The sequence below is a fragment of the Physcomitrium patens genome, chromosome 18 (assembly GCF_059467195.1).
Source record: "Physcomitrium patens ecotype Gransden chromosome 18, ASM5946719v1, whole genome shotgun sequence".
Lineage (NCBI taxonomy): Eukaryota > Viridiplantae > Streptophyta > Bryopsida > Funariales > Funariaceae > Physcomitrium > Physcomitrium patens.
In genome coordinates, this window is record NC_143427.1 from 11,416,278 (window position 1) to 11,443,028 (window position 26,751).

Consider the following 26,751-nt stretch of genomic DNA (forward strand, 5'->3'; position numbering starts at 1 on the left):
GAAGCTTTCTGATCACCATAATTCGGTTCAGGGACGGGTCTTCATGGAGAGTCGATTGCCGTCTGGAAAAAAACCGTTGCAGTAAATTGTGTGCAGTAGTATAAATCGATGACACATTTGCCTATTTTGAAAGATTTAATTTGTGTTAGCATGAAACGTAGAATCATGTTTATTGCCTATGGGAAACATATGTCGTTGTTCAGGTTCACTTTAAGTACATGTGAACATAAATGAATGGGTGACCATGTTTTTTTTACTGGAAAATCTATTTTTTGATTTTTTTGTACTGTGATGTATGAAGGCATCAACTTTGATATTCTATGTTATGAAATACTTAATGTGTTAAATTATAATAAAATAAATGATAAATATTTGTTCAATATAAGATAAGCGTGGCATAGAGACATAAGTATATTCAAATTGTATAAAAAGGATTTGAATATATTCCAATCTTGTATTAAAATATTTATTTGAATTTGTGTATTATGTTACAATCTACAACAACTATATAATCAACAAACAAATGATATCTTTTTTTGCTATAACTTTTTTCAAAACTTTACGAACAAAATTGTGATTTCAAAAATCTAATCTGAAAATTTGAACCACAAAATCTAATCTAAATTAAATCGAAAACCAAATTATGTGGCACAAAGCAAATGATAGTGCTTCATGCTTTTACTTTATTTTAGACTCCGTACAAACTTAAAACATACATATTTTAATCCTAACATTTACATGAGATCTCTCTTTCTCTCTACATGTAATTTTGTATGCAAATATTTACACGATAAATTTAATCCACGAATTCACTCTTTCAACATACACTTCGTCCCAAAATTTACTAAATAAATTACATTCCATACAAAAGATACATTAAACTAGCATGTCTAGTACTTGTGAAGTATATGAATATTCAAACACGATTTTCCATTTTTTTACAATACATTTGCAAACAAGAAAGGATAAAAGTACAAACTGCAACAAACCACAATAAATGCACTTTCAACAACATCAGATACATTTTACATTCAACATCATCATCATCAAACAAAATATCCAAATCCCCACCACCGGTACCAATAACACCACCACCACCATGCCACCACATTCCTTTTCATCACACAAAAAACACACACAAACATACTCACCACCACCACCACTGCTATCACATTCCTTTTCATCGCACAAAAAACACACACAAACGTACTCACCACCACCCTTCAACTGAAACCACAACACTGTGAAAAAAACCCACTTGTTCAATTCAACCACATCAATCGGAGAAAGAAGACGAAGAAGGAAGAAGAAGGTGAATGCAATCATTTTAGGGCTGATTTGGCAGGCGTGGAAGGAGGGGTGTACAAGTGGACCAGAGAGACACAGAGAGAGTGTACATTCATTCATCCTCATGATAGAGTTTATCATAGCAAAGGGTACTGAGATGCAAGCGGCAATGATTTTCCAGGGCCTGACCACTTGCGCAGCGTCATGAGCGTGCCTGAGATGGCCACAATCCAAGGTGCCCATCAGACAGCAGCAGCAGGAGAGCCCGATCAATGATCTCACTACCACTGACCTCAACACTACAAAATCCTTGCACCCTATTTCTAGTCTCAGGTGCCGCTCAGATCCATCTCCTAGTCACTAGCTCCTGCTTCTTCACTCACAGCTCTAGTGATTGCGAGCTTAGACTCACTCGGTGACGGGTTTCGTTACGGAGTGAGGACGAGTGTGCGTGTGTGTAGTTGGGGAGTAGGTCTTGCTACCACGAAGGCGTAGGTGGGGTGCCAGGACGGTGATCATAGTGGTTATCAATATGTGTCTGTGTATCATATGTGGGTAGTGTACCAGGAGCTTGACGTGTGAGGAGTAGCAGTAGTAGTACTGGGAGCATCTGCAGGGGGGGCCACTGAACACGGCGTTGAAGCACTGGAGTCACATCGTGGCTGATGATTGCGCCAGTTGGGGTGGTTCAGAGGGTGATTTCTCAGTGGGGCTTCTCTTTACCATGCTGTGACCGTTCCGAGACTTGTCGCACTGTTGGAACGTGGAATGGGGATTTGCTCTCCGGCGTTTTCCGTTGTCATTTTGCGGCGTCGTGAGAGTTAGGAGCATGGAAAGTGTAACAGAAGGGTGACGTAACTGTTGGGTGGTGTGATCTCTTCAACGTGCGTTTCGTAGATCGACTATGTGTAAATATCCCCTACTTCGCAAGTTTTGGTTGTGAGATGAGGCTCGACTTAAAATGCATAATGACGAGAACCCAGGAATGAAGCAAAGTTTCGATAAATCTCAGAGATGTCATGAAGAGCGGAGCTAAAGAATAAACATTAGATTAATTTTTGGCGTTTGCTTGCTTGGTTAAATCTAGAAGTTGTATTCTACCTCTGCTGCCAAGCTCAAAAAACACTGGAAATCTCCATTTCGGGAGCAATTACTCAAAATAAAAAAGGCTTGTGACTACCACTCAAGCACAAAAGGTCATAACTCCCACGCCTCCTCCGCGTCGAAAAAGAAAACAACTTCAAGAATCTTCAATGCTCTCCGTATCAAAACACTTGCAAATCGTCTTGGAACTTTTACAAGGGCACTCTGTCTTTACGGAGCAACAGAAAACATTCTCAATCGGTAGATGGAGCTCAGGAGGACTTGAGGCATGAAGAACTACGCGAGGGCCCTCAGGCAGAGCACAAGAGCAAAATTGAATGCTTGGGAGAATACTGGTACTTGCTGCTTAATCAGGTGTTCTGGAGGAGTCAATCCTTGCCAGCCGACTCAGTAGCATTTCAAACTTTTGATTCCGCTCAAGCATGCTTAAGCGCACGTACTCTGTGCCAACACCGAAGTGCCGACCACTACGGGAAATGATCCGGTTCTCTTTCAGAAAAGCTTCACAGTCTACCACTTTTCTGCATCTCAGCCACGCAAATGCTGTGCACATTCCAACCAACCAGGATTAAACCACCTGAAGGCGCATTTTTGTGCAAGTAATCCATTGATGAAGTGACCAAGAGGTGAGAGTGCATACCAGGAGCGTGATTAACTTGTTTCTGGAAGAAGTTGCAGTACGAGGGTTGAAATTCCGGGATTGAGAACTCGGAAGAACCACTTAGAGAGTCCCGTAGACGTCTCCAACGGTAATGCATAACAGAAGCACCAAAATGGAACAGTTTGTTGTTGTCTACGTGTTCTGAGAGACTCCGTGAACTTAACGTTTGTGTCTCGATTCCAAGGTTACTCGCAGATGAGTATGCATATCCCTGGACTACACTCTTCACAATCTGCGTTGCTCGCACTTGAGAATCATGTGAAACGCCGATCGTGTTAAGTTCTACGAACTTCATCATCTTCTTCGCCACTTTCTCGTCTTTCAGGATAGCCCACCTGCACACCGGTATCCACAACTAAGGCTACTAAGGTTTTGGTGGGCAATATTTAGATCTCCTGCTAGAGAAATCACAAGATCCCGGGCAGCACCGATAAGACGGAGGAGGCGACCCTTACCCAATGCGTGTTCCTGCATGCCCGGTGCTCTTCGAGAGTGTAAAAAGCATGATATCATGGTCGGCTGCCTCTGTGATGGGCGTGTAATGCGGCCAGTAGTAAGCCAGATCGTGCACAACATGCCCCGTCCCATTCACAATGGCGTGCTGAATCCTTCCGTCTGGATTGTTTGGAGAGCAGACCATCTCTATGTATGGCTCCTCCCGTTCAACACCAAGGCTGAACTTCGCAGCGTCACCGACCCACTTGAACAACGCCGAACGCAAGTAGTCGGTCACTGCAGGGTAAGACTGCCGATCACCATTTGTCACCCTCGCATCCAGTTGAATTAAGATGGATTCTCAAGGAAGCCAAAAACACATTCAACGGGAGAGTTGGGTCGGGTACATACGGAGTAGAACGGAGCGGCAGAGACAATATTCGTTGGCTTGGGTTGGTCTGGAGATGTGAGAGCGTAAAGGGTAGCTTGGAAGAGCTGGGTGGAGCCTGTACCAACCACAATGTGACGACCCTCGGTGACCGCGTTTCCCACCACCTCATGCAACGCCCTGATCTGAAGCTCCAGCTCGTTCTCCATGAACCACACGTGCTTGCTTTGTGCGAAGTAACTCATTCGCTGATAACCAAGAATGACAGTGATGCTGCTAACTTCATGTCGGAACCAGAACTCCTCAAACATGGTCGGGTCCCCGCTGCACAGAAGTAAAGTGTTCGAGATCCAGTGCTTAGTACAGCAAAAGCCATGCTTGAAGAACGCGAACAGATGAGTGGAGGGCTGGTTGGTCTGGTAATGTTGACTTACTGGTCCAGGTCAATGACGCAAGAGTGTATCACTTGGGAACAGTCCACACCTCCAAAACACTCGTAGCACTTACAAGTGCCGACGCATTGCTTCGTCCCACCGAATTCCAGGTAGCCGTGACCTGAGCAGGGTAGGGTGGTGGTCGCGGCAATTTGCGTCGCCAATTGAATTAGCATCGCAGATGTGTCGTTGACATTAACGGTGTCCCGGTTGGAAGCTTTGTTGATCTGGAAAAAACATGTAGACAGAAGGAAGATAGCCAGAGCCGTGGATTTAAAACTCCAGTGACCGGATTGGGCATTTCCTGGAGGATCGCAATTGGTAGATAAAGTTGAGTTGGCCAAAGCGGCGGCCATCAGCTGTTTCTTCCTCTGAGACTGCCCATATGTCACTATCCTCTCCGCTTCGAGACCCATATTGGCATCGACGAAGTGAGAAAATGAGAAGCGTCACTTGTGTCTTCTCGGACCTACGCGCTTGAGATTCAACTTCAGCCCTTCATATCATTGATGTGTATGTTGAGCTCTCCGTCAAAGGCTTCCATTCCAGGCACCAGTTAGATCGAAGCACTACCACCATGGCAAATTCCCAAAGCGTCCTTGCTCTATTCAAAGCTGCACAAGAACTACAAATTGATTGGTCCAACCATAGCAGTCGGAGTAGAAAAATTCTAATACGCTTTAATGCTCTCCAATTGACGCTGCAATCCACAAAATGAAGTATTCGTCTTCGCTTGTCAGACAAAGACTCTGACGCCAATTCTGCTCATCGACAACCTTACAACCAAATGAAGCACTCCAGTCCATAACAATTTACTAAAGAAGTCATCACCCTACCGCGGCAGCCTAAACATCCAAAACTCACAGCAGTATGCAAAAAGGCCACTAATCTACACGCGGTTTTTCGATGCCTCAACAGTTTTCAAGCTTTTCCAACATTTCAGCAGCTCAGCTGATATTACATCATCATTACCTACTCATCACGGGCAGTGAAGGTAAGTAGCCTTCAAACGCAGAGTCCCGCAGGGCAGGCGGCGCAGTAGGCAATATCTACTCTTTAGGCGGCTGGTTGTCACACCCCACGACGGAAAGAGAGTAAGGCAAACATATCAGCACCCATGCGGCACTCCAACTCGATCGTCAACCAAGCCTTGGTACGACAAAAATCATCACCTGTTTCGCAAAAAAACAACAGAAGCAAACCTGCGATCACATTCAATCATCCATTCCTGGCAGAAGCTGAAATTTCCACTTAAAAAGCTGGCAGCCCCTACATCAATGATGTCCCGATCGTACATGGAAAGAGTACACAACGCCGTGCCTTGCAATTACTCTCGACCATATCTAAGTACAACTTGAGAGGGGAGAAACAACTACAAAAATGACAAATAAAAAAAAACAGTCAAGCTTACACTGAACCCACGTCCCCAACCTGCCAAAATATCAAATCGACTACTCAAGCTCAACTCCGGATGGACTAGAACAGGAAAAGGAGGAATTCTCTCTCTCTCTCTCTCTCTCTCTCTCTCTCTCTGCGCCGACATTCTAATCATCCGACGCCAATCAAGCTACGAAGATATGCCAGAAAGGGCCATGGGAGTAGTGGCTGCGCAAACAGCTACAAGAAGCTCAGGTCTATTCGGAGAGCAGCCAGCCATCCTCTCCGCCCGCTCCGCCGCCTGCTTCCCGGTGGACCTGGATTAAAGAGTCGCCCCACGTCATCTCCATCGAAGAGTGATGATAGAGCACACCCAGATTTGTGTGGCGTTCCATTGCTGTGTGAAGCAATCCGGACCCTATTCTCCTGGAACTGGCCCTCCGAGTCCTCATCATGCCCAATTCAACTGATGTTTTCGTACTCGTGATTGTTCCATTCATTGTCTGGCCTCTTTTATTAGCCTCTATTTATCAGGTATTGTACCCCTGATATCGCTCATCCGCCGGTGGTAGTGCGGCTGCTTCTCTCCTACCGAGAAGAAACGCGGCGCCTTCTCTACAGATTACCTTTGTGACCGCACTTTATCCTTCCGCCGAACTTAGCTACCCACTTTCGCATTTCCTTCGTTGATTTTGAGCTATTTCTTTCTGTGTCGACTAGATCGAACGGAATAGGAGCGCACTGCAGTTCCTAGATGCATTGACGACCTTGCGAATGTGCACGATTCAATACTTTCCTCCAATTTCCGGCGCTGCATCAAACTATGCTAAAACAGCGGCAGACACCGGCATGATCAGAGATCTTCAAAAATCCCATTTACTCAGTTAGTACGCATTGAATGTGCGCGGGAAGGTATGCAAGTTGCAAAGAAGTCCCTCCACATGGTCAAGTCTCACTGACTGCGGACCCGCTGGTGGCCAACTTCGCAGTTGCGAAGCACGAGTCTTCAGAGTCATCGGATCCGACCACACTGCTGATGATATCGTCCAAGCGATATTGATAGAGGCTTGAGATGATGTAGAGTTGCGGCTTGCATCAACTTGTGGAGAGGTTCTTGTCGACTTGCTACGTTTTGAGGCGTCTGATGTCGAGAACGAAACTCAGTTGAGCCTTCGAGCTGCTGCAATTGGTGAAGGTTATGTTTCAGTGCACATTTAGAGAAAGCGCTGGTCATTGCTGGGAGGCCCGCTCTGGAGATGCCATCTCTTAGGTTGCTAATGGAAATCGCTGTGTTGCTTCTCTTCAAAAAAACTGCCATGAGAGCATTACAAGAAGAAAACCAACTTCTGAAGGTGAACAAGCCAAAATTCTCTCCCTTGAGAGTGCTTGCACTGATTCGACGACCACATGACTGGAGTTGTCGGCAAAGTAGCTCGATGCGCACAACGCGCAGGTAACGATGGAAAAAGGAATAGCTCAGAAGCCAATCGGGTTACTAAATTAGAGTTTAACCTTGTGAATCCTTAGAAAACCATATCAAATTAATCCGAGTTTGTAGTATCAACTAGCTTCTGGTGATATGCTAAATATCTTATCACGATCTGTTTGATTTGTACTGCTTGGCGAACGATAATTCTGAGAAAGGGCATTCCAACCTTCGTGACCATTGTGTCTGTTTCAGTCATCTGGTGTAAATCACTTGGTACTTCACACATGAACAGCATTGACATGCCTCCTCCTGCACTTTAACTTGCTACCGACGAGTTAGGCTCGGTTCTCCTGGGGAAGTAGTGTAGTGCGGCTTCGATGCAGCTCTTCTCAAATGGTTGGTCTATTTGTTTTAATTTGAACAATGATGAATGATTGTTCATATTGCCAAGCGCCATATCACTGATATGAGATTGTGTATGTTTGCAAGGCTCCACCCATTCTACAAACGAAGATGCTCTTTACAGCATTGAAGTAAGTTGAGGATGATTCTGAAAAGAAATTACGTTTAAATTTGCAGGAATATTATGCCGAATGCAACCTGGCAGTATTTCAAATTTCCACACAAATGATCCAGAGAACCAGCTTATTCCTTATCAAAATTCTGCAGGCAAACTTAATCTCAGGTTACTAAGTCTTCGAAAGCATTCTCTTTTCACCTCCACTTGTTTACGTAAGTACCACTCCGATTTTATGAAAGTGTCTACGATTTCACGGAAGAAAATCAGTTGTTGACTGCGGAAATGTTTCAAATATTTTCCAGTCAAATACCAATCTACGTCAATCGTCTTTGAGGTCGGCTTGAGGACATTTTGGCACTTTGTTCAGAAGGACGTCTATAAGCGGACAGGAAGGATGTTTACTTTTACTCTGCTATGGGCTGTTTCTGAGTTCAATTCAAAGTGGGGTATTTTAGTTACGTAGCAATAGACTTAAAACTCGTGGTCTTTTCATTTTACAACTATTCACTAGTCGAGTATATAACTGGGCATCATTACTTTTTGAGTTTACCTTCAGAGTGACGATTGAGGAAGTGATACGATAGAATAGATTCCTCAGTTGTTTTTACCCAACTGAAATGACGCTAATTTCTCAATTATTTCGGAGACGCCCATTGGTGCTCTGTCTCTGTCAAGTGCTAAGAGCTATTATTAACGTCACAGAGTTTCTCTCACGTGCAATTTTTAGCAAGTGTTTTTAAAGACTTGCCTGTTCAGCTAAACGTCAGTTTCTGAGTGTGTATATGTGTATATGTATACGTATATACATTTGAAGACTTGACGCGATTACTTCAAGTTGGACAAAAAAAGATTCCAAGAAGTGGATTGCCTAAAAGAAACTTGCAATACAGAACATTCTTCTGTTCTTTGAATACTTTTTTCTTTTGTTCTTGTATTCCCTCAAGCGTTTCTCCTCCCTCCTCCACCAACATTTATGAAGAGATAGAGTCGGTTAAATGGTTGAATTCTTGGAAAAGGTGGATACTGAAAAGAAGCTGGATCTTTTATATTTTCAGATATTACCACACTGATGACTAGTCAATGTTGCCGTTGCTTCAATAATAATTGGAAGAGGGCTTTTTCCACACTGCTTTACAATCAGGTAACGTTGTAGTTCCAAAGTATGGCTTACTAGCCTACTTTGCAAGACAGAAAGCCGAAGTGAACTCCATAGATATAGTATATCCAACATTCCATGAACTTGCGATTCGCTACTTCCCTGAGGATAATTATTCTCTGACCGCAATGACAGGCCTGAATTCGAGAAAGATAGTTGCAGGAATATTAATAGTAGAAACAGTCTACATCAGTTGATGCAAAATTTTAGTGTCACCTAAAGTTGCTCTTTTCATGAATTTATCAAAACAGTATCGCCGATTAGCAGCCAGTTTTGAAAAACAGAATCTAGACTGCCTCAAAGTACCAAGAGTATGTTGTTCTGGGAGAATGTCCACAAGAGTGACTTTCCTCACAAAGAAAATAGGAATAGAAAGACTCATAAATGATTCAATTAGATCAGGGAAACATGAACTTTGAACGCAAAGCGGATGTCAAATGTACAATGAGTGATTCCACTCTTGATGTTCCCAATGCGAGCAAAGCGAGAAAGATTAGACACAAGCAAAAGTAATCGTCGCGGCATGAGTCTTTCTACATACTTTCAACAGCTCTAATAAGACCCAAAATATTTGGACTTGCATCTAATGAATTGAATCTGCTCAATTCTGGGAAAATCGCTCATGGTATGCCTAATGTTCACCTGAGAAACATCCGTCTTAAACCTGTACAACGCTTAGTTGTAGTAGTGATGCTGAGTTCTGGTGATGTGTAAAACGTACCCATTCAGCGTGAAATCTAAAGATATATCCGATGTACGTTCTTCATAGTCAGCTTCCTTCGACAAGTAGGGCATCTCTTCTGAACACTGATCGCCCCTTGAATACAAGCTTGGCAAAAGATATGGCCACAGATAGTGGAGGTCTCTTCTTTCATCGTATCCATGCAAATAGCACACTTGAGTTTACACCCCTCTTCTGGCTCGTTGGCTGGCGTGCTTAGAGCAAGTTCATGCATTAATGATTGTTCAATTGAAGAACTTTTCCGTTTTCTACTCTGCAAAATAAAAAAATCAGTGTCAGATCAAAATATCTGACCTATGGAAGATGAGCAGTGTGAACAACTAGTTACAGCAGCATGCCAAGTATTACATGGAAAAAGCATCCTATAATCAAATCCAAATGCCAGGGTCACCAAACAGAAACATGGCATTTCTATTCCAGATGTAACACATCAAACTTGATCAAGAGGTGACAAGACGATCGATCACAAGAAGATTCGCAGAGTAGATTTTGCGAGAAAATAATTCAGAAATGAGTTATGATAATACTCTAAACTAAGAGAAACAAGCAATCGTACCTTAAGAAAATCGTCGTTAAGAAGAACACAATCCTCAAGCACCGGGATTGCTGGAGATGGCCTGGACGGAGTCGTGAGGTCTATTGTTGCCCTGGCTGGTCGCCCTCGGCGACCACGGGGAGGCTGAGTGATACTTGACTGTGTCCTAACACTATATTGCGATCCTCCTGGACAATATATTCAACTAATCAAATACTCCGATTCATTAAACCAGAAATGACAGATCAGACATGGTACAATCAGTGTGTAGGTACATGGACTTAGCACCAGCAAGCAAATAACCGCCAAACGAAAACAGTGTACACTAACCTGCAGGTCCAGGACCAAGACGCAATTCGAGATCGTCTTCCACAACCACTCGATGTCGTGTAGAGCGGCGAGATTCCACGCTCGCAACCAATTTGGCCTGCAGATATGAGAAATTCATCATTTATTCAATACAAGTGCAATGTGAAGAAATGCAGATTATGCTGTGTATGCCTACACTACACAAGTCTGGTGACCCACATTGTTGATATCCAGTAAAAGTCTCGTATTTATGAGAATACAATGCTAATATCACCATGTCATAGGACAAGTAATTGTCTTCCAGCTTCGTAAAACTTCTTCCCAAGTAACGTGAAGTTGAATAAAAAATAATGTCCAAATAAAAGCAATCAAAACGAGAAGAACAACGAAAACTCAAGACCTAGCATGTAACTGGCCGTAGGCAACCGCGACCTAAAAACGTGCAACCCCCATGTGAGCCAGTTGTAAGAATTACACACATAACATTCGTCGCCTAAAGCATATCTGAACTCCAACCTATCTCGACGTACTGCTACTCATTCATCTGATGATAGTCTGCTGAGATAAGACCCTCCTGGTACTCAGGTCCCAGAATTAAAGAATCAAGCACATAGATTACAATACAGAAGTTGACTGCTTTAACAATGCTTGTAATCCAGTTCCTATTATTAGGGTACAGCAGCACCAGACAACTCTTCGAAACTAATCACATGAACAAAGCGCAAAGGGCACAAAATACACACTTATCATGACATGATCCAACGGAAACGGCTGGAATCAAGCCCATGACCTAAAATTCCACATAAATATAAGAAAACAATACAGTCTCCTGACGTGATGAAACATATGTATGAAGAAAATGCTTCCGCCGCAGTATCACAGAAAACCCATGCTTGAGTAGGGATTTATGGTAAAAGGGTGACCAAGAATTTCATCTTGAGGAGGGGGATGAAACTGAAATTGCCCTCTAGAAATATACAATCGAAGTTAGCACAGAGGCGAAAAGGCAACCAAAATGGGACTTCAATTGGACAATTACAAAGCAACAACAGATCGATCCACAACTTCCAACTTAATGAGGATGTAGATCACCTCGAAACATGAAAATGATCAAAGCCACAAAAACCTCAACACCCACGGAAATAGATGACGCACCTGTGCAAAAGCTCTTGGGGAAGACACAACAACATCATCGTCTTCGTCGTCAACCATAATAGGCGAGGACGTCATACCCCTAACTCTGCTGGTCATGGCGCTCTGCACCACTGATTCACGAGAACGTGCGTCTGATTCCCCAAGACGCCGTGGGTTGCGAACACGACCATGTGTCTGTCCCGTCTTCGACTCCCCGCTAACAATCATGGCTGCTACCCACTTCTCTTCCCTCTCCCCACCCACTCTCACCGCTCCAATACCTAAAACACCAACCCACAACGAAAAGCACTTAATCCCTCCACCACAAACCCTCTCTGCGCTCACGCACCCCGGAGCGATCCCTCAGCGCCCACAACCTCACAACGAACTGCCAAATCCACGTTCCGACAGCCCAAATTCCTCCCTACTCGGCCAGTAATTCTCCACCGATTCTTGGTATTCGCCGTAAATCCCCAAGAATGACAAGGTTCTCCTCAAATACGACAAAACGGAGCTCTAGAATTGCCCCAAGGTGGCACTCTGGATCGCAATCATACAAGCAACCATCTTATACCAAAAGCCATCATATACCGCACACAATTCACCGAAATTCAACCAGGCTTGTGCGCTTGTGACATAGCCTTCTGTGATTGTGATGTGATGGCTTTGTATCATCGTCAATCTGGCTACGTATTCCAGATAGTATGCGGCAAGGTGGCAAGGAGGAAAGGAAGGAGGAGGAGGCCGAGTCCAGGATGGTCTTCATCCTCACCGGATGAGCTTGGATGGCCGCAACAAAATGCTTCTGAACACGTCAGGACCCAGTTTTGTAGACCGAAAACGTCATCCATCCACCCTCCCTCTGTTTTCGCACAACACGTAGCTTCTTTCCCAACGAAGCACATAAAGGTCGTAGACCACGTTGCACGGTTGGACCTTTTGGAGTTCTGCTCTTTTGTTTACAGTTTACGCACATGCGTTTACTCTCGTAGCACTGTTCTTGTGTCAGTCTCCAGGGCAAACTGGTGGTAAGGACGCCTTGGGAAATTGAATATTCAAGGCTTTGTGATCATTGTCTCGGCTGCCGATTTTCTTTTGTATCTTCTTCTAATAAACAAGACATAAAAAGTTTGTGGGCTTTTTTTTTTTTTTTTTTTTTTTTTTTTTTTAACTCAACAAGTTTTGTGCTCTGATGGGAAGCTCGGCTGCTTTGCTAGTTCCTTTTGATCCCATCCAGCTAATAAAATACAGACGTAGTTCCTTTTTATAGCAAGATTCCTGAAAGGAAATAAGATATCAGTCAAGGATTGTGTATGAGATAAGTCCGCAGTGGAGGTACTGCAACTGAGGCAACTGGAAGTAAAAATAGAACGGAGGAAGTTACTCGAATTAGAAGGATTTGGCAATAGCTTGTTGTTCAGTGGGTTGGAAGGCTTCCGAGCTTTGAGGTTTTGAGATTTTGGGAAGTTGTTCAGGAAAGCGAGAGTGAAATTCAAGCTCAGCCCTCTTGGGCACGGTACATCAGGTTCTTGGGTTCCGTGTCTATTATGCAACTGCCACTAACGCTGATTTGTGACGTGCACATCTTAGAAGATCTCTGTGTTGAATTTCGAATTTCAGGTGCGAAGATCGAGTTTAATTCTGCAAGTATCCTTTTCACGGAGGATGTTGCTATTGCAGATGTAGATTTCCCGGGAGAATTTCTTGGTCCTTGAGTATTGTACCTTCAAATTGCTGTAGATTTGCAAAAGCGTGCAACATTGTACAGGCATCTAGTGCTTTTGTGGGACATGTGGATGGTTGTTCGCAACTGTGCCTCTGCTCTCAGGTTCGTCTGTGAGAAAGACCGTCCTTAACAAATGTATGCGTCCAGTCCTTGCTTGTTGCTTACCTAGTTTGAAGACCTATTCAATTTCTTGTTAAGTTTTGGGGCAATCATGTTTGTCAGCGTTGCTAGCAGTGCCTTGGATGAGCCATGCTGTAACAAACCATTGGACGTTCTTGCTCTGGAAACGTCTGGCAATTCGCTTGAGAGATGGAGCATGCCAATGGGAGCTCTAAGATTGGAAACTTGGTAGAAGATGCCACCGCCCTTCTACGCACCAACGTTACTCGTTCTCGAACCAAGACAATCATTTGGTAAGGAAATGATTAGGAAGGGACATCAACAGGCACAGGTGGTGGAGCGGGTCTGAGCAGCTCCAATATCTCCCTACCCTCTCAGCTAGCAAACAAGAGCATGGTGAAGAACGTTACAGCTCATTGCCTAGCTAATGGCTCTGCATCATGGGGGGTTCTCTTTGCTTCGGGGATGCATTGGTGCCTACTTTGGGCATAACATGGACCCCAACGATCGGAAGGTTTTTGATGGAAGGCTACCAATTATATTTTCGCAGAATCGGATGCAGAGGCGAGGGACTGAAAATTGCGGTCACGTCAGGAGATGTCGGTGGGGTGATAGTTGATGTAACTTCCTTTGTATATCTTGCATCACAAGCGTATGGTATTGTTCATGCTGCTGTAGAGATGCGTCTGCTGAGGAGCGCAGACTTGTCTTGATCAGGACCAATTTTACCTTGTCCTGTTGTTGGACTGGCCCCTCCCCGTCAACACATGCGATTAGATGTGTACAGTAATGCCTCACAACAGTGAACTTTGACTTCAGTGGACGCAGCTCGTGGTCAACAAGCAGGATCCTGAAGCTCTTCCCGGAGGATATTGCTTCGACGCAAGTTTAAGTGTGTTTGGCATCCCTAATGCCAGCGGAGAAAGCCTAGAATTTCCAAACATCATTGGAGACATTTCCGTGGGTGGTCCCTTTCTTATGTTTGTTACTGTGCAGGAGCAGACAAGTGTGGGTGAGAACTGCCACAGCTAGTCTGAAAGGGCTGCTATTGACAGCGACGCACTTTGATCAACTAACGAAACCCAAATTTTGCGAACAAACGCTGGCGCTTCAACGATTTTATAGTTTGTGCATTCTCCTGTTATGCGTTGAAGGCTTTGCAGACTTGGTTGGGTCCTTTTCTGGATTTCGTATAGATTTTTCTCACAACTCAGGGACATGTGGTAAGTAGTTTTATTACTATCACTGCACTTCAATAATCGGATGCAGTTATGTAGAGATTTAGAAGGGCTTATTAGTGATCCACATCTTAGAGGAATTACAACTGGGAATGCATATATCTGAGTGATTGCAAGAAAATATAAATACGACAATGGTGAGTTAAACACACACACAGACACACAAAAGTAGCACAAAAAAAGAAATAAAGAAATAAAGATTGTGAGTGGAAAGATAGTCAATTGGCACAAGAGCACACCGATCAAATTCTTAGTTGATCTGTGCTGATGGGGTAGATCTGCGCTGTAGTTGAAAGGAATTATTTTCTTGATGAATACGCTCTGCTCAAGTGAATCCAGATCAAAAATTGAAGTGTACATTTTGCAGATCGTTCCATTATGGAAAAACAGAATGGGGCCCACCGGTATCTAATTTATTATAATCAAACCTAAAGCGTCACGCTGTTTGGATTTCCATACCTGTAGATTTTAATACCTGTAAATAATGATCCGAATTGATTTTCAAATATTCACCGAAGATCATTTTACAAGGAAATCTATCACAAGATGTAATTATAAGGATGTAAACTAAAGTTTGAGCCCTGAAGACTTTTCTTACTTTGTAATCAAGGCGTGCAAATGGTACAGAAACAGTCAATGTTGTGGGATCAAATAATTGGTGCTTGTCCTAAACCAGTCTATGAGCTTTTCTTTCTTAAAATTACAGAAGATGTTCGTAGGAAGAATTCCACCATCAATATTCATCGAAGGTTTGCTTTTGAAATCGTAAGATATTTAAACCTGATTTAAACACTTAAGTTCTTTCAAGAGTGTCTGTATCTGCTTTCTCACATTCACAGTGTGAGTGGTCGGTATTGCACTGACAAACTTGTCCGCCTGGTAGACGGCGCAAACTCGTCTTCACTGCGATGACCTACCTTAGCACGCTTCCCTCATGTTTTATCTTACGAATGGGGCCTTGGTATTTCTCTACACAGTGCTGTCCAGCTTTGCCATGACCAAGCAATCGATCGTCACATCATTGAGAAGTCATCATGTTGAACAGAAAACGAACGTAATGCACATGTGTGGAAAATCCATGTTAAGTGTCCTCGAATGCCATAACGATCAACAAAAGACAATTGCTTCAAGTATACACTGCCTTTCGAAGCTTGCTCTGACACAGAGAATTAAACACCTCTTCAGCTCGAAGTCATGCGCACATGCAGTTCTCTATCCGTGAACAAGATCCTCTCTTTTGTGCTTCTGTTGCAGCACCTTTCTCTTCATCTGCTTCAAGTATTTGGTTAGCTTCGGATGGTCTCCAAGTAACTATCTAGATTTGTTTACACTGGCTTCTAGCCTGAACCACCCGCTGAAGATGCAGTTCTTAGCAGGAAACGAAACATAAACTAAAAGAACGATATAATAATGACACATATACACCAGAAGCTAGACCTCCGCACTTAAGAAAAGAAAGAGCAAATAAGTGGTATGATTCGATGCAGGGATGTCGTCATCCAAGTGCGCATTGCCTTCGACATTTTCATAGATTCAGGATTCGATATTTGTTGCTTTGAATCCACCATCGCCAACATTGGGTGCATATAAATTCTGGCTCTTGATTAAAAAAAACTTTCTGCTGTCTTTGACATACACAAGGCACACATACTGTATGCACATCATTGCAATCAATAACCCACCTCACTAGATCTACCAGATGAGGTGAATGCGGAATTTTTATGTACAAGGCTTCTACCGTTACACATGCGAACACTACAGGCACCAACTTCAGTGGGATCCACCTTACTGAAAAAATTGCCGTGAATTCAGGGTTTCTAGGAAACGTTCCGTTTTTTTAACAAGCAGTAGGAAGTACCAGGGACTTTATTTAGAGCACTGTACATTAGCTCAGAAGTTCCAAGCTTGCAATTACGACATTGAATAACCAATAGAGACGCTAAGGAGTCCACGGCTCAACTGGATGTCAACATATAGATGTTGGAGAAATTGGCTACAAGGACTTCTTAATGGTAATCTAATCCGAATCTAAGTATTTTGTACACCATTAAAAAAATAACCAGTGCAGAAGTGACTAAATGTTGCACTTACCCAGATGTACAGTTGCTCCAACAACCCTAACTTTCCTATATCGTCCGTCACGTTCAGCCTGACCACGCACACTAGGTCCAAGTCCTCCATGAACGACAAAATTCCAACGCCAACAACTGAGACAAACATATATCTAAATAGATGCTGAAAACAGCCATGGCTTGTACGTGAATCCTATGAATAAGGAAAGCAAAATTTGGCATTTACACATTGTAAATCAATATTCAAAACACTTGATAATCCTTCTATTTCTACATGTCTTGTGTGAATAGTATATCAATGATTTTTAATTGATGGCAATTAATTACTTAATTTTAATATTTGTATACATGTTTGTATGTGTGTGTATATATATATATATATATATATGTATATATATCTATACATCATCTTTATTTGATGCAATAAATCATGAAAACACATTGACATAAAAAAATCACATTTCATAAATAAACCTCACAATAAAATCCTAAAAAGAAATTATGTATATTCCATATACTCCAAAGAGACCTAAAATTTTAATTCACATGTTTTATTTAATAAGATCATGATTATTTCATAATACTAGTATAAAATTATGATACTGTTAATGCTTATTTATTTATTTATTTTAATCCATCTCTTTTATAACAATATTATTTTTATATCTTCAAAAATTTAACAATTATACTCTACCATTTTACTTTGCAATACTTGTATTACAAGTGCATGTGAATATGAATAGATTCGTTTAAAAAAAGAATAATCATTTTTCTTTATTTTTTTTATTTTTTTAAAGTGAAATTTTTATTAAAAAAAAAATTAGTAATATATTTAGTCGAATATTTTATTTAGGTTTTAAAAAATTCCAAAAGTACGTAAAAAATAATAATAAAAAATCAAATCAGAATAAAAGTCAATAAATTATGTTATAAATTTAAAAGAACATAATTTTTGATTTGGTAAAAGAATAAAAAGACTAATTCTAAATACTTTATTGGTACATAGTGCTAATGGTATCTATGCATAGATTTTTTGTATATAATTTTAAGTTTAAGTAATTTGATATGAATATATATATATATATATATATATATATATAACTTGACATGAAATTTATAGAGATTAATTTGATTCATTACATAATTTTATAAATTAAAACTAAGATTTTAAAGTTTTAACTTATTTCAATATTCTAAAAAAATTAATAAAATAATATAATGTAAAAAATAATTAAATCATTTTTTGAAAAAAAAATAAAAATCTTTGAATAAAATTCTTATTTAAAACAAATTTAATGATAAGAAACTTACAAAATTGTTTTGAAAGTAGATGATAGTAAATTTTAGATATTCCTCTAAAATTTTATTTACAAAATTTGATTAATTTTTTTATGTATCATTGTATATAAATTTAAAGGTATGTTAAGTAATTTTTAAATGTCTAAAAATACCCTTAGAAATTTATCATTATTTCATGACATGTAACTTATCTTTTATTGTATAGATAAAAGAAGATAATATTGCATATTAAATGATATTTTCTTTGAATGCATCTTTATGACTAGGTGTCAATAATGCAATTAATTTTAATTTATAATGATATTTGAAAACCTTTCTGTTTTCATATGTATTAGTTAGTAGTCAAAACCAAGAAATACAAAATATAATAGTATTTGAAGAAGTGAGATTAATGGAATTGGACATTCTAAAGTTTTTTAATATACTCAAGTAAAGTAGGTGAAGATTTAAACTTATATTTATTTATTACAAATGGGTAAAAAAATTGGTAATCAATGCAATTTTATTTTTTTGATTCTACACCTATGTCTATGCATAAATCTCAACTATATGATTTTAATTATAATGCTATTAAAATCATTAGTAGAATTGTTTTGGTGTCTTTTGCCAAGAAGATGCAATCTTTGCCACCTGATATTCTTATTGGCAATAACTATTTCCTATGACAATATTACGTATGAATTGAGCTTTATTGGTAGCAAGATAAATAAATAAATAAATAAAAATAAAAAATAAAATAGGCTACTATCTATATTCAAAATTTTAATTTTGATTTCAGATTAATTGATATATTACAAAGAAAATAGAAGGATATAAGATAATACTATTAATATGTATGCACAAATAAAATAGAAATAAATAAATAAAACTTATGTATATGATTTAAAAGATCTTTTATTCGATAGCAAGAATGCATTTCCAAATACATAAAACCAAAAAAAATAATAATTTGGGAACATTTAATTCTCATAAAAAATTAGTATCAAGAAACTTTTACAAAATTCTAAGGATATTGAACTTTTTTTTAGTTGTAGAATTTTCAAAATATAAATTAAATAGCATCATAAAAAAATTTATATATACGAAGTGAATTCAAATTATCTTTTGATTTAACTAAAGAAATTATAAATAAAGTATGTTGTAACTTGACTAATATTTACTTTTAAAAAATTAATTAATTAATTTTAAAATACTTTTAATTTAATTTATTAAAATTTTAATTAGTTAATTTGAAAAAAATAATTCTTATTTATGTGTATAAAAAATAGAGTAAGAAATATTACTTTTATTTGTGCATATTATGTCATAGATATAAACCATTTGATATAAATTATTAAAATGATATACACTCAATTAATTTTTATAAATTTATATAAATTAGTTTCAATGGATTTTTATAGTAATTTAGTTTTAATTATAATTTCTTTTTCGTATCAAAAGAAATAGATGTATAAGAAGAAAGATTAAAAAAATTGATGCAAATCTTAGATCTGAAAAACTGAAATATTTCAAAAGTAAATTAAAGATTTATAAATAACTAAGCTAGATTTTAAAAGTATTTAATAAGATTAATAAATATTATCTTATTAGAAAATAAAAGATTTAAGCCAAAGATTTAAGCCAATATAAATTCATAAATATCAATATAAATATATATATATATATATATATATATATATTTAAAGTTGAATTTATAAAAGTGTCAACTTTGAATAGAAATAATTTTGATCTCTTTATTTGTAATGATGATGATTATTCCCAAGGTTGTTGAAACATCAACAATAAATTTTACTTTGTACTTGGATATCACTTGGGTGGTTGAATTACATACTCTATTCAAACATTTTGACTTTTTCATACAATTTTTAATATTCTAATTAAATTTATATTTCTTTTTAAGAGAAAACTTCTAAAACTTACAAGACCAAATTCGTTTTCAACAACTACACCATAAAATTAATACAATCTTAAAAGCAAAAAGCTTTCAATGAGGTGTGAATATGTCAAACTCCCAACACCATGTTAACAAACCAACCCCTCTCATTCCATGTGCAAGAGGAGCTTTCAAAGTACAATGTGCTTCTACTGCTACTTCTACAATTCTCAAAGGTGTAGCCTCCGATTTGAACTTGTACATTTGATAGGAGCATGTTGTTAACATGTTTGACATTGATAAAAAAAGAATGATTTAGTGACAAAGATGGCGTTGCGATGGTGATACCAACCAGAAGCTTTACTTCTACAACAACATGCTCAGCATATGAGTTAGTGTACATGCGGATGATTAGAAGAGGACCCCAGCTTGCAAAAGTAATTGCAATAGCTGATTCTATAGCAAAAATCTTGGAGCTGATAAAATGGTATGAGAGCTAGTGAACGGCCAATCGATCGCTGTAGTGGAGAGTGAATTCTTCCTTGCAGTGTTTGGTGAGTGGATACCTCACTTATTGTCATCCATCCCTTTAAGTTTTTTTTGTGTATGTGAGAGGCTCATTCAAGAGCAGTGATGCTGAGGTGAAATGGTGTGCCGATAGCGGGTGGAGAATCAGTGGCTGCTGTACCATTTATGCGGTGGACGGTAAGCATTCCACATCTGATATACAATTTGTTTGCAACCTAGTTATATAGCAACCAACCCAGGCGGCGATCATTGGAACTGGGTGATTGTAGTGAAGAATTCGAAGCACTGACGATGCTGCTTTAGCTCTACGTCCAAAGTTGAGTGATTGCTCAAAGCTTTTTTTAGGAATTCAAGGGACAAGATGGACGTATTGTTCATGAATTCCCTCGCAATCCTTTCGTGTCAGATATTGTTGTGAAGACTCGAAGTTGTTCGTATCAAAGGTTGCTGAATCCCATTGGTGTTGTTGCTGTGGAGTCTTCTACTGAGGTTTGTTGTTGTGAAGCTGGAAATGATAATGATAACGCTTGTGAATTGTGATTCGTTGCCTGTCGAAGTGAGGGATAAGTGGCAAACTAGAATGTTTGAAAGTTTCAGCCAATTTTTATTATTCTCACTCTCCGCTGTGTTAGTGTAGTTTTTTTTATCAAGAAGAACGTGGGTTTTGAACTCATCGGAGCGCCATGGCGCCAGCTCAAGCAGTGGAGAATGGAGCACTTGCTAGGGCCATGGGATCGTCAGAGGAGAACTGGTCGAAGGCCATGGCTCTCGGGACAGGGTTGTCTGTCTTTTCAATCACGTTGCGGCGGCAGGTGGAATCAACCCAGGTTGCGCAAGCATGCCGAGAGGTCATGAACCAGCACGCCATCCTTAGGTCCCAAATAGTGGAGAATTCAAAGGGGAGATATGCATTCGTAGTCAAGAGCGACTCTGTCGTGCCTACTGTTGTGAGCTGCCCATGGCCAAAGGATGACAACACCAGCCGCTGCAGCGTAGGTGATATCGCTGCAGCAGCATTCTTGAAAACAGCAGCTGGCTGTAAGGAACTGAAAGAAAAGAAGAAGGACGATTTCAGCTTCACAAGGTAAGCGCATTGACAGCTGGATCTGCTCAGTCCTTGCTGCACCGCAAAACTCCATCAAACGCTTTCCCCCAACGTGGAATATTTGTGCATCATGTGTATCTATTGTTCAGGAATGTCAACGTCTATCTCTGTATATTTTGATTGACAAGTGCGACATGGATTTCTCTACAGTCTAGTGGACTGCCGAAAGTACTTCGAGCCCATTCTCCCCGCCGACACCGTAGGAAATTACGTCTCCGGTATCCCACAAAGCCAATAGGTGAAGGAGGGCGTCTCCTTTTGGGAACTTGCGCGCAGCGTGTCAACAACCACTGAGAAAGAGCTGGCGAAAAGCAAACAATTCTCCGAGATTCCCGTTCTCAACATGCTCTTCTCCCAGGTTCTGAAACATCCCGGTGTGACACCCCAGTCATCCTTGCGAACCGCGTTGTTCTCCTTGTTTGTAGACGAGACGCCATTCAACCAGTGGACCAACACTGACAAGCTGCAGGTGGCTGCTGTATGTGGACCTTTCCCATCGATGCATAGAATCGGCCCTTGTTTCGCAGTCTGCGACACCATGCTGGACGGTAACGACATTTCCATATCGCTCATGTACCCCACCCAAGTGTATTCTAGAGCACAAATGAAGGCTTTTGCCGCTTCCGTCATGAATCTTCTGGATGCGGTGTCTCAGGGTATGTGTTAAGATTGATAATCGCCGGTCTTGATCATTTTTCCACCACCTTCACGAGGGGAAAGCACATGCGTTACGAGGTGTTCTCATCGGAACTAAATATACTTTAATTTTTGCTGATCCTCAACATTTTGAATCATACGATTCTGTCTGTGCTGATTTCTCACGAGTTCGTAAGGTGATCTTTTGGCGTCTGCTCAGAGCGTCTCCACAGCATCTTCCAAGAGCATCAGTGCTTTCTTTCCAGGCTATAAACGGCATGGATTACAGCTTAGTTTTGAAATAATTCTAGATGCAGGCTTGGAGCAGGTTGATAGCGGCAAAAATGGTTTAGAAATGCTCATGATAGTTATATGCGAGGCTGAGGTAAAGATAAAGCTATCTTGAATATTACCATCCCTGAACTCTTTGATATGTACATATATATACATATTGCACGGCAATGTCCATCAGTAGGCTATGCTTCTGCCCCCATCTTTTGTAGACATGAAGCATGGCTTTTAGAGATTTCATGTGTAATAATTACTAGATCTTGAACTAAGTTGTGTGATATTGGGACTGGTATGGTGATAGACATTGTGCTAGTATCAATTCTCCAAACATGAGTCATCATGAGTGGGATACGGTGCATAAATGTGCATTTTGAATAACCAAGGTTGGCTCAGGATTTCAGGATGAAACATTGTTACAATGTTTTGTACAGAAGTTCTTGCTTCATAAAGAATTGTGTGATAATTGTTAAGTGTAATAAACTTCTTATGAAAGAGCGACAATACGTATATATATATATATATATATATATATGTGTGTGTGTGTGTGTGTGTGTCGAAACCAATCTTTGAAACTACTTGTATTCATAAACTGCCTAAATAAAATTTCGGTTTGAAATTCATTAAATTTTTTTGAATAAAATTTAGTTATGAATTGTAAAAAATTTAATAAAAAGCCTATACTAATCTTTATTACAGAGTTGAAAAATATTTATAGTATATGTATTTTTTTATTTTTTTATTTATTTTTTAACATCTCTTAATCCTTATCTGTGTTGTTGACGATTACCTCCTACAATAATCTCATGTTTTTACATACAATCACAAAATAAATAAATAAATTAGCATGTTCACTGGACATTGTTTTACAAATGTCATTTTCTCACTGGTTGGAAAAAAAATACATTTTTATTTGACCATGGAACTCGGTCAGATTATAACTATTAGTACGATTTGTCTTGAGATTTTTTTCTAGTTACTTCAAAGATTCATGGAAAATGGGAATACAAAGAACTCTCCCTAATCGGCCCACACCCTGGCACAGACGTTCTCGGAAGAAACTGGACTTCAAGATTAATTGGGTTTCGTCGAAAGACAAGCTGAAATAATTGGGGAGTATTTTATGCACATTACAGGATTAATAGAGGTGTAAGTTGTATCATTCGGTAGCCACACGTGCCAGTTAACTATCAGTCTCAAAATCAATTCAGGCCAACAAATACAAACTGTATCTTAAATAAAATGTGTAATCTCCTCATGGCCTGGAAAGTGATTTTTAACACAAAACATTTCTACAACAATCTGCAGTTGCAGTGTTGTTTTCAATTTCATCAGAGTGCCACAAACTCAAATCCAGCTGATGCTACTAACCAAGCAACAATAATTCGTTTCGTCCGATTTAGCGCATCAGATTAATCAAATCCTTGAACGCAACCTCAAAAGCAAATACTTCTGGACAGGTTTCGGTGAAATAGGTATGTCACGAGCAGATCACCGTGCAGCATCGTTGCACCCCATTGTTTTCCAACAAGATTTGGATAGTGCATACTCAAGAATGCTCCACAATAAAACGAGACGGGCGAGGTTTGACGCAGATTCATCAGGCCCGTCGATTGTAAATATGAGACATGGGTGCGGAGCATCTTATCATGTATGAAACTGGGATCGTCTACTGCGGAAGTTCTGGCTTGCCACCACGTCTCCGAGCGTTCTGCACAGCTGAAGATTGACCTGAAGAGTCATCGACTTTCATAGGCACCAAAATAGAGCTTCCAGTGGCATCCGTGTGCTTCACTGCCAATCTCCAAGCTGCGTACATAATGAAGCCAACATTGGCCAAGAGCGCAATTGTCCAGAAAGCGACCTCCTTCCAGCTCCCCCATTCCATATCATTGAAATGACCATCATGACGCACGTGATCAATAAAATTATCCTCCATCATCCCTCGTAGTTCCCCTGAATAGCCTACAATTAAACCAGTATGATCAGAAACAGTGCATCCGTCAAAACATAAAAACTCAACAGTAGACCATACAAATATTTTCAAGACTCTGCCGAAACAAACGATTCTATTCAGGCCTCAAATGTACCCCTACTATGCCTTCACTACCGTAATAGGTCGCGGTGAAGAACCTCCCAACTCTCTGATTTGAAGACAATTCAAATCCATTAAGACCTCAACCATCCAGATTGAGGAGGAAAGCTTGAACACAACCGATCGAATCCACTGAACCGGTTACATGTTCACACCAAGATAGAGCATCCAACTAAGTGAGTCAAAACATCTTTCGGACATTTCCACTAGCGACAGCAACCAGCTGAGTATAGAGAAAGCGTAGATTGGCACAGTTTGTATAAAACAAGAAGCAAATAAGTGCGGCATCGTCACGACCATCTGACATTACAGAAGCCCTACCTGTGCTTGCCAACTACTGCCTTGCTGGAAAAAACCCACTTAAATGAAAAATAGCCGCAGGATCGACTCGTCTCGAATCTCAAAACAATCTTCGCGAGATCCTAAACCTACAAAATTCGCAAGCACAATCAAATCCCTAAGCCTTCACATACATTCATAGGCGGCTGGGATCGCACACAAAACCCTACAAGCCTCCACAACTACAACTAAATTCCACGACTTCAGAACAGACCGAGAAGGAAGCTAGTTCCACCACAACGAATTCTAACTCATGTTCACAAAATTGTTGAGTACAAGTAGGGAGCCTGAACATAGAAATTCCAAGCGACCCAGAAAATTTCATGACAGTCGCATCGCATCGTGCTACGTATCAGACACCGGCACGCACCCCAAGAAGAAAAAAAACACACACACGCAACGGAAAAGGCGAACCGGAATCGGCAAAACACAACACCAGGTCGTGCGATGGGATTAGGATGCAGGAAGGAAGCAGTCAGACAAATAGTGCAGTTGTGGGTTGTGGCGAGGGAATCGATTTTCGTAATGCTGCTGCTAATCAGGAAGAAAGGGGTATCGAATTGGGTATATCCATCCGCATCTGCGCGCCGCGGATGCAGCCGTTCTCGCCTCGCGCGTCGCCAGTGGCGTAGCAACCAATGCCATTTCAAAGCTTACGAGGAGAGCGAGAGGGAGAGCGGCACTGAAGGATGGATGAATATATAATGTATGGATGAACGTTGTGGATGAATGAAATGTGCGCGTGAATGGATGCGTTGTTAGGAATGGTCTCGCATCCTCAGAAAATCATGAAAAAGCTCAATTCGTTCAAATGGTTGTGACCAATAAGAATAGTGAAAGGCTTGATGTTTGATAAAGAACATAATGGGGGGGGGGGTTCAAACATGGCCTTTTTGGATGATATTTCACCTGCAATGACATCTCAATGTATCTTGTGATATTTCAAAATATTATTTGATACTTCACCAAATCACCTACTTCGTGAGGTAGGTGATTTTGAAAACCAAATATCAAAAGAGGGACACATTAAATATCAAAAACCAGCTGGCCTATACTCTCTTCTCTCTTTGACTTTATACCTAGGAGGTAATAAAGTTTGAACCAATAAATAATATTAAGGGGTAATAAAGTTTGAACTATGATATTTTGAGTGATCTTGGAAATTTCAGGTGTTGAATCCCAGTTATGTGGTTTTATGAAAGTACTAAGTTTGAACTTGTCAAATAAGAGTTAAGATATTATATCTTTCAAATGTTTAATTTTCTCTTATTATAAAACATCTTATATAAATTTTATAACTTAAGATAGATATCTTCTTTCATATTTGTATCATTTAAGATGTTTACCCATCATAGGCTTTTGATGGTGGTTGGAGTTGTAGGTATCCATCTTATTTTTTAAAATTAAAAAAAATAATATATATAGATAAATATATTTATAATTTATGTATTTATATATGTATTTATATATTTTTTTGTATTATATATATAATTTATACTTTGAGATTTAGAATTTAGAATTTAGAAATAGACTATTATCTACTTATATGTTTCAAAAATAAACTTAATAATATTTATTAAATAATGATATTTAAAAAATAATAATCTCATAAAAGATATTATTTTTATTATTTTTATTATTTTTTCATTTTCTTCTTTGTATTTATACTTCAACTTTAAAAGTCTTTATTTGTTAAGGATATGAACTTTAAAAAACTAAAAGATCAATATACTCTTGTCTCACTCAATAAGATTAAAAAATTATTCAAAGATAGTATGATATTAAATTAGAATGGCTATTGCCAAAGCCAAGAAGATTAAAAAATCTTGAAACAAGACTAAAAACTAGAAAGTTATTGATAAAAATGAAGAAGGTTTCATTCTTATATATATATATATATATATATATATATATATATATC

The 26,751-nt window shown here is 39.6% G+C and overlaps 4 protein-coding genes across 6 annotated transcripts; 1 reads left to right on the top strand and 3 right to left on the bottom strand.

The window, feature by feature from the left end:
- Window positions 1–2,320: 2,320 nt before the first annotated feature.
- LOC112295190 (tryptophan aminotransferase-related protein 1) lies at window positions 2,321–5,973 on the bottom strand. Of its 2 annotated transcripts, XM_090244201.1 has the most exons (7): window positions 5,721–5,973; window positions 5,282–5,481; window positions 4,310–4,923; window positions 3,899–4,199; window positions 3,508–3,797; window positions 3,032–3,387; window positions 2,321–2,934 (listed from the first exon to the last, which is right to left on the bottom strand). In XM_090244201.1, the coding sequence occupies exons 3-7, from the start codon at window positions 4,723–4,725 to the stop codon at window positions 2,738–2,740; spliced, it is 1,560 nt and encodes a 519-aa protein (XP_090100327.1). In that variant the 5' UTR covers window positions 4,726–4,923; window positions 5,282–5,481; window positions 5,721–5,973; the 3' UTR covers window positions 2,321–2,737. The 2 variants fall into 2 exon arrangements, with proteins under 2 accessions (XP_090100327.1, XP_024402218.1); XM_024546450.3 differs by lacking the exon at window positions 5,721–5,973 and having other exon boundaries at window positions 4,310–4,934.
- Window positions 5,974–8,155: 2,182 nt separating this feature from the next.
- Window positions 8,156–12,299, bottom strand: LOC112295191 (uncharacterized). Of its 2 annotated transcripts, XM_024546458.3 has the most exons (5): window positions 11,533–12,299; window positions 10,399–10,495; window positions 10,090–10,256; window positions 9,513–9,786; window positions 8,156–8,928 (listed from the first exon to the last, which is right to left on the bottom strand). In XM_024546458.3, the coding sequence occupies exons 1-4, from the start codon at window positions 11,737–11,739 to the stop codon at window positions 9,529–9,531; spliced, it is 729 nt and encodes a 242-aa protein (XP_024402226.1). In that variant the 5' UTR covers window positions 11,740–12,299; the 3' UTR covers window positions 8,156–8,928; window positions 9,513–9,528. The 2 variants fall into 2 exon arrangements, with proteins under 2 accessions (XP_024402226.1, XP_024402225.1); XM_024546457.3 differs by lacking the exon at window positions 8,156–8,928 and having other exon boundaries at window positions 9,155–9,786.
- An 8,040-nt stretch (window positions 12,300–20,339) lies between these two features.
- Window positions 20,340–21,762, top strand: LOC112295528 (uncharacterized). The gene is made up of 2 exons (XM_090244285.1): window positions 20,340–21,451; window positions 21,623–21,762. The coding sequence occupies exons 1-2, from the start codon at window positions 21,051–21,053 to the stop codon at window positions 21,708–21,710; spliced, it is 489 nt and encodes a 162-aa protein (XP_090100411.1). The 5' UTR covers window positions 20,340–21,050; the 3' UTR covers window positions 21,711–21,762.
- A 1,865-nt stretch (window positions 21,763–23,627) lies between these two features.
- LOC149987469 (uncharacterized) lies at window positions 23,628–26,180 on the bottom strand. The gene is made up of 3 exons (XM_090244269.1): window positions 26,177–26,180; window positions 25,201–25,482; window positions 23,628–24,361 (listed from the first exon to the last, which is right to left on the bottom strand). The coding sequence occupies exons 1-3, from the start codon at window positions 26,178–26,180 to the stop codon at window positions 24,066–24,068; spliced, it is 582 nt and encodes a 193-aa protein (XP_090100395.1). The 3' UTR covers window positions 23,628–24,065.
- Window positions 26,181–26,751: the final 571 nt, after the last annotated feature.

Bases quoted from the DNA above. Each gene is read 5' to 3' on its own strand.
- LOC112295190 (XM_090244201.1), bottom strand. From the start codon at position 4,725: ATGGGTCTCGAAGCGGAGAGGATAGTGACATATGGGCAGTCTCAGAGG. The intron at 4,200-4,309 runs GTAAGTCAACAT...ACTTCTGTGCAG, and splicing joins TGCGTCATTGACCTGGACCA to CGGGGACCCGACCATGTTTG. The intron at 3,798-3,898 runs GTATGTACCCGA...GGTGATCGGCAG, and splicing joins CTGCCGCTCCGTTCTACTCC to TCTTACCCTGCAGTGACCGA.
- LOC149987469 (XM_090244269.1), bottom strand. The intron at 24,362-25,200 runs GTGCGTGCCGGT...GTTTAATTGTAG, and splicing joins GTGTTTTTTTTCTTCTTGGG to GCTATTCAGGGGAACTACGA.
- LOC112295191 (XM_024546458.3), bottom strand. From the start codon at position 11,739: ATGATTGTTAGCGGGGAGTCGAAGACGGGACAGACACATGGTCGTGTT. The intron at 10,496-11,532 runs GTGCGTCATCTA...TCATATCTGCAG, and splicing joins CCCCAAGAGCTTTTGCACAG to GCCAAATTGGTTGCGAGCGT. The intron at 10,257-10,398 runs GTTAGTGTACAC...TATATTGTCCAG, and splicing joins TCTTGGTCCTGGACCTGCAG to GAGGATCGCAATATAGTGTT.
- LOC112295528 (XM_090244285.1), top strand. From the start codon at position 21,051: ATGGCGCCAGCTCAAGCAGTGGAGAATGGAGCACTTGCTAGGGCCATG. The intron at 21,452-21,622 runs GTAAGCGCATTG...ATTTCTCTACAG, and splicing joins GACGATTTCAGCTTCACAAG to TCTAGTGGACTGCCGAAAGT.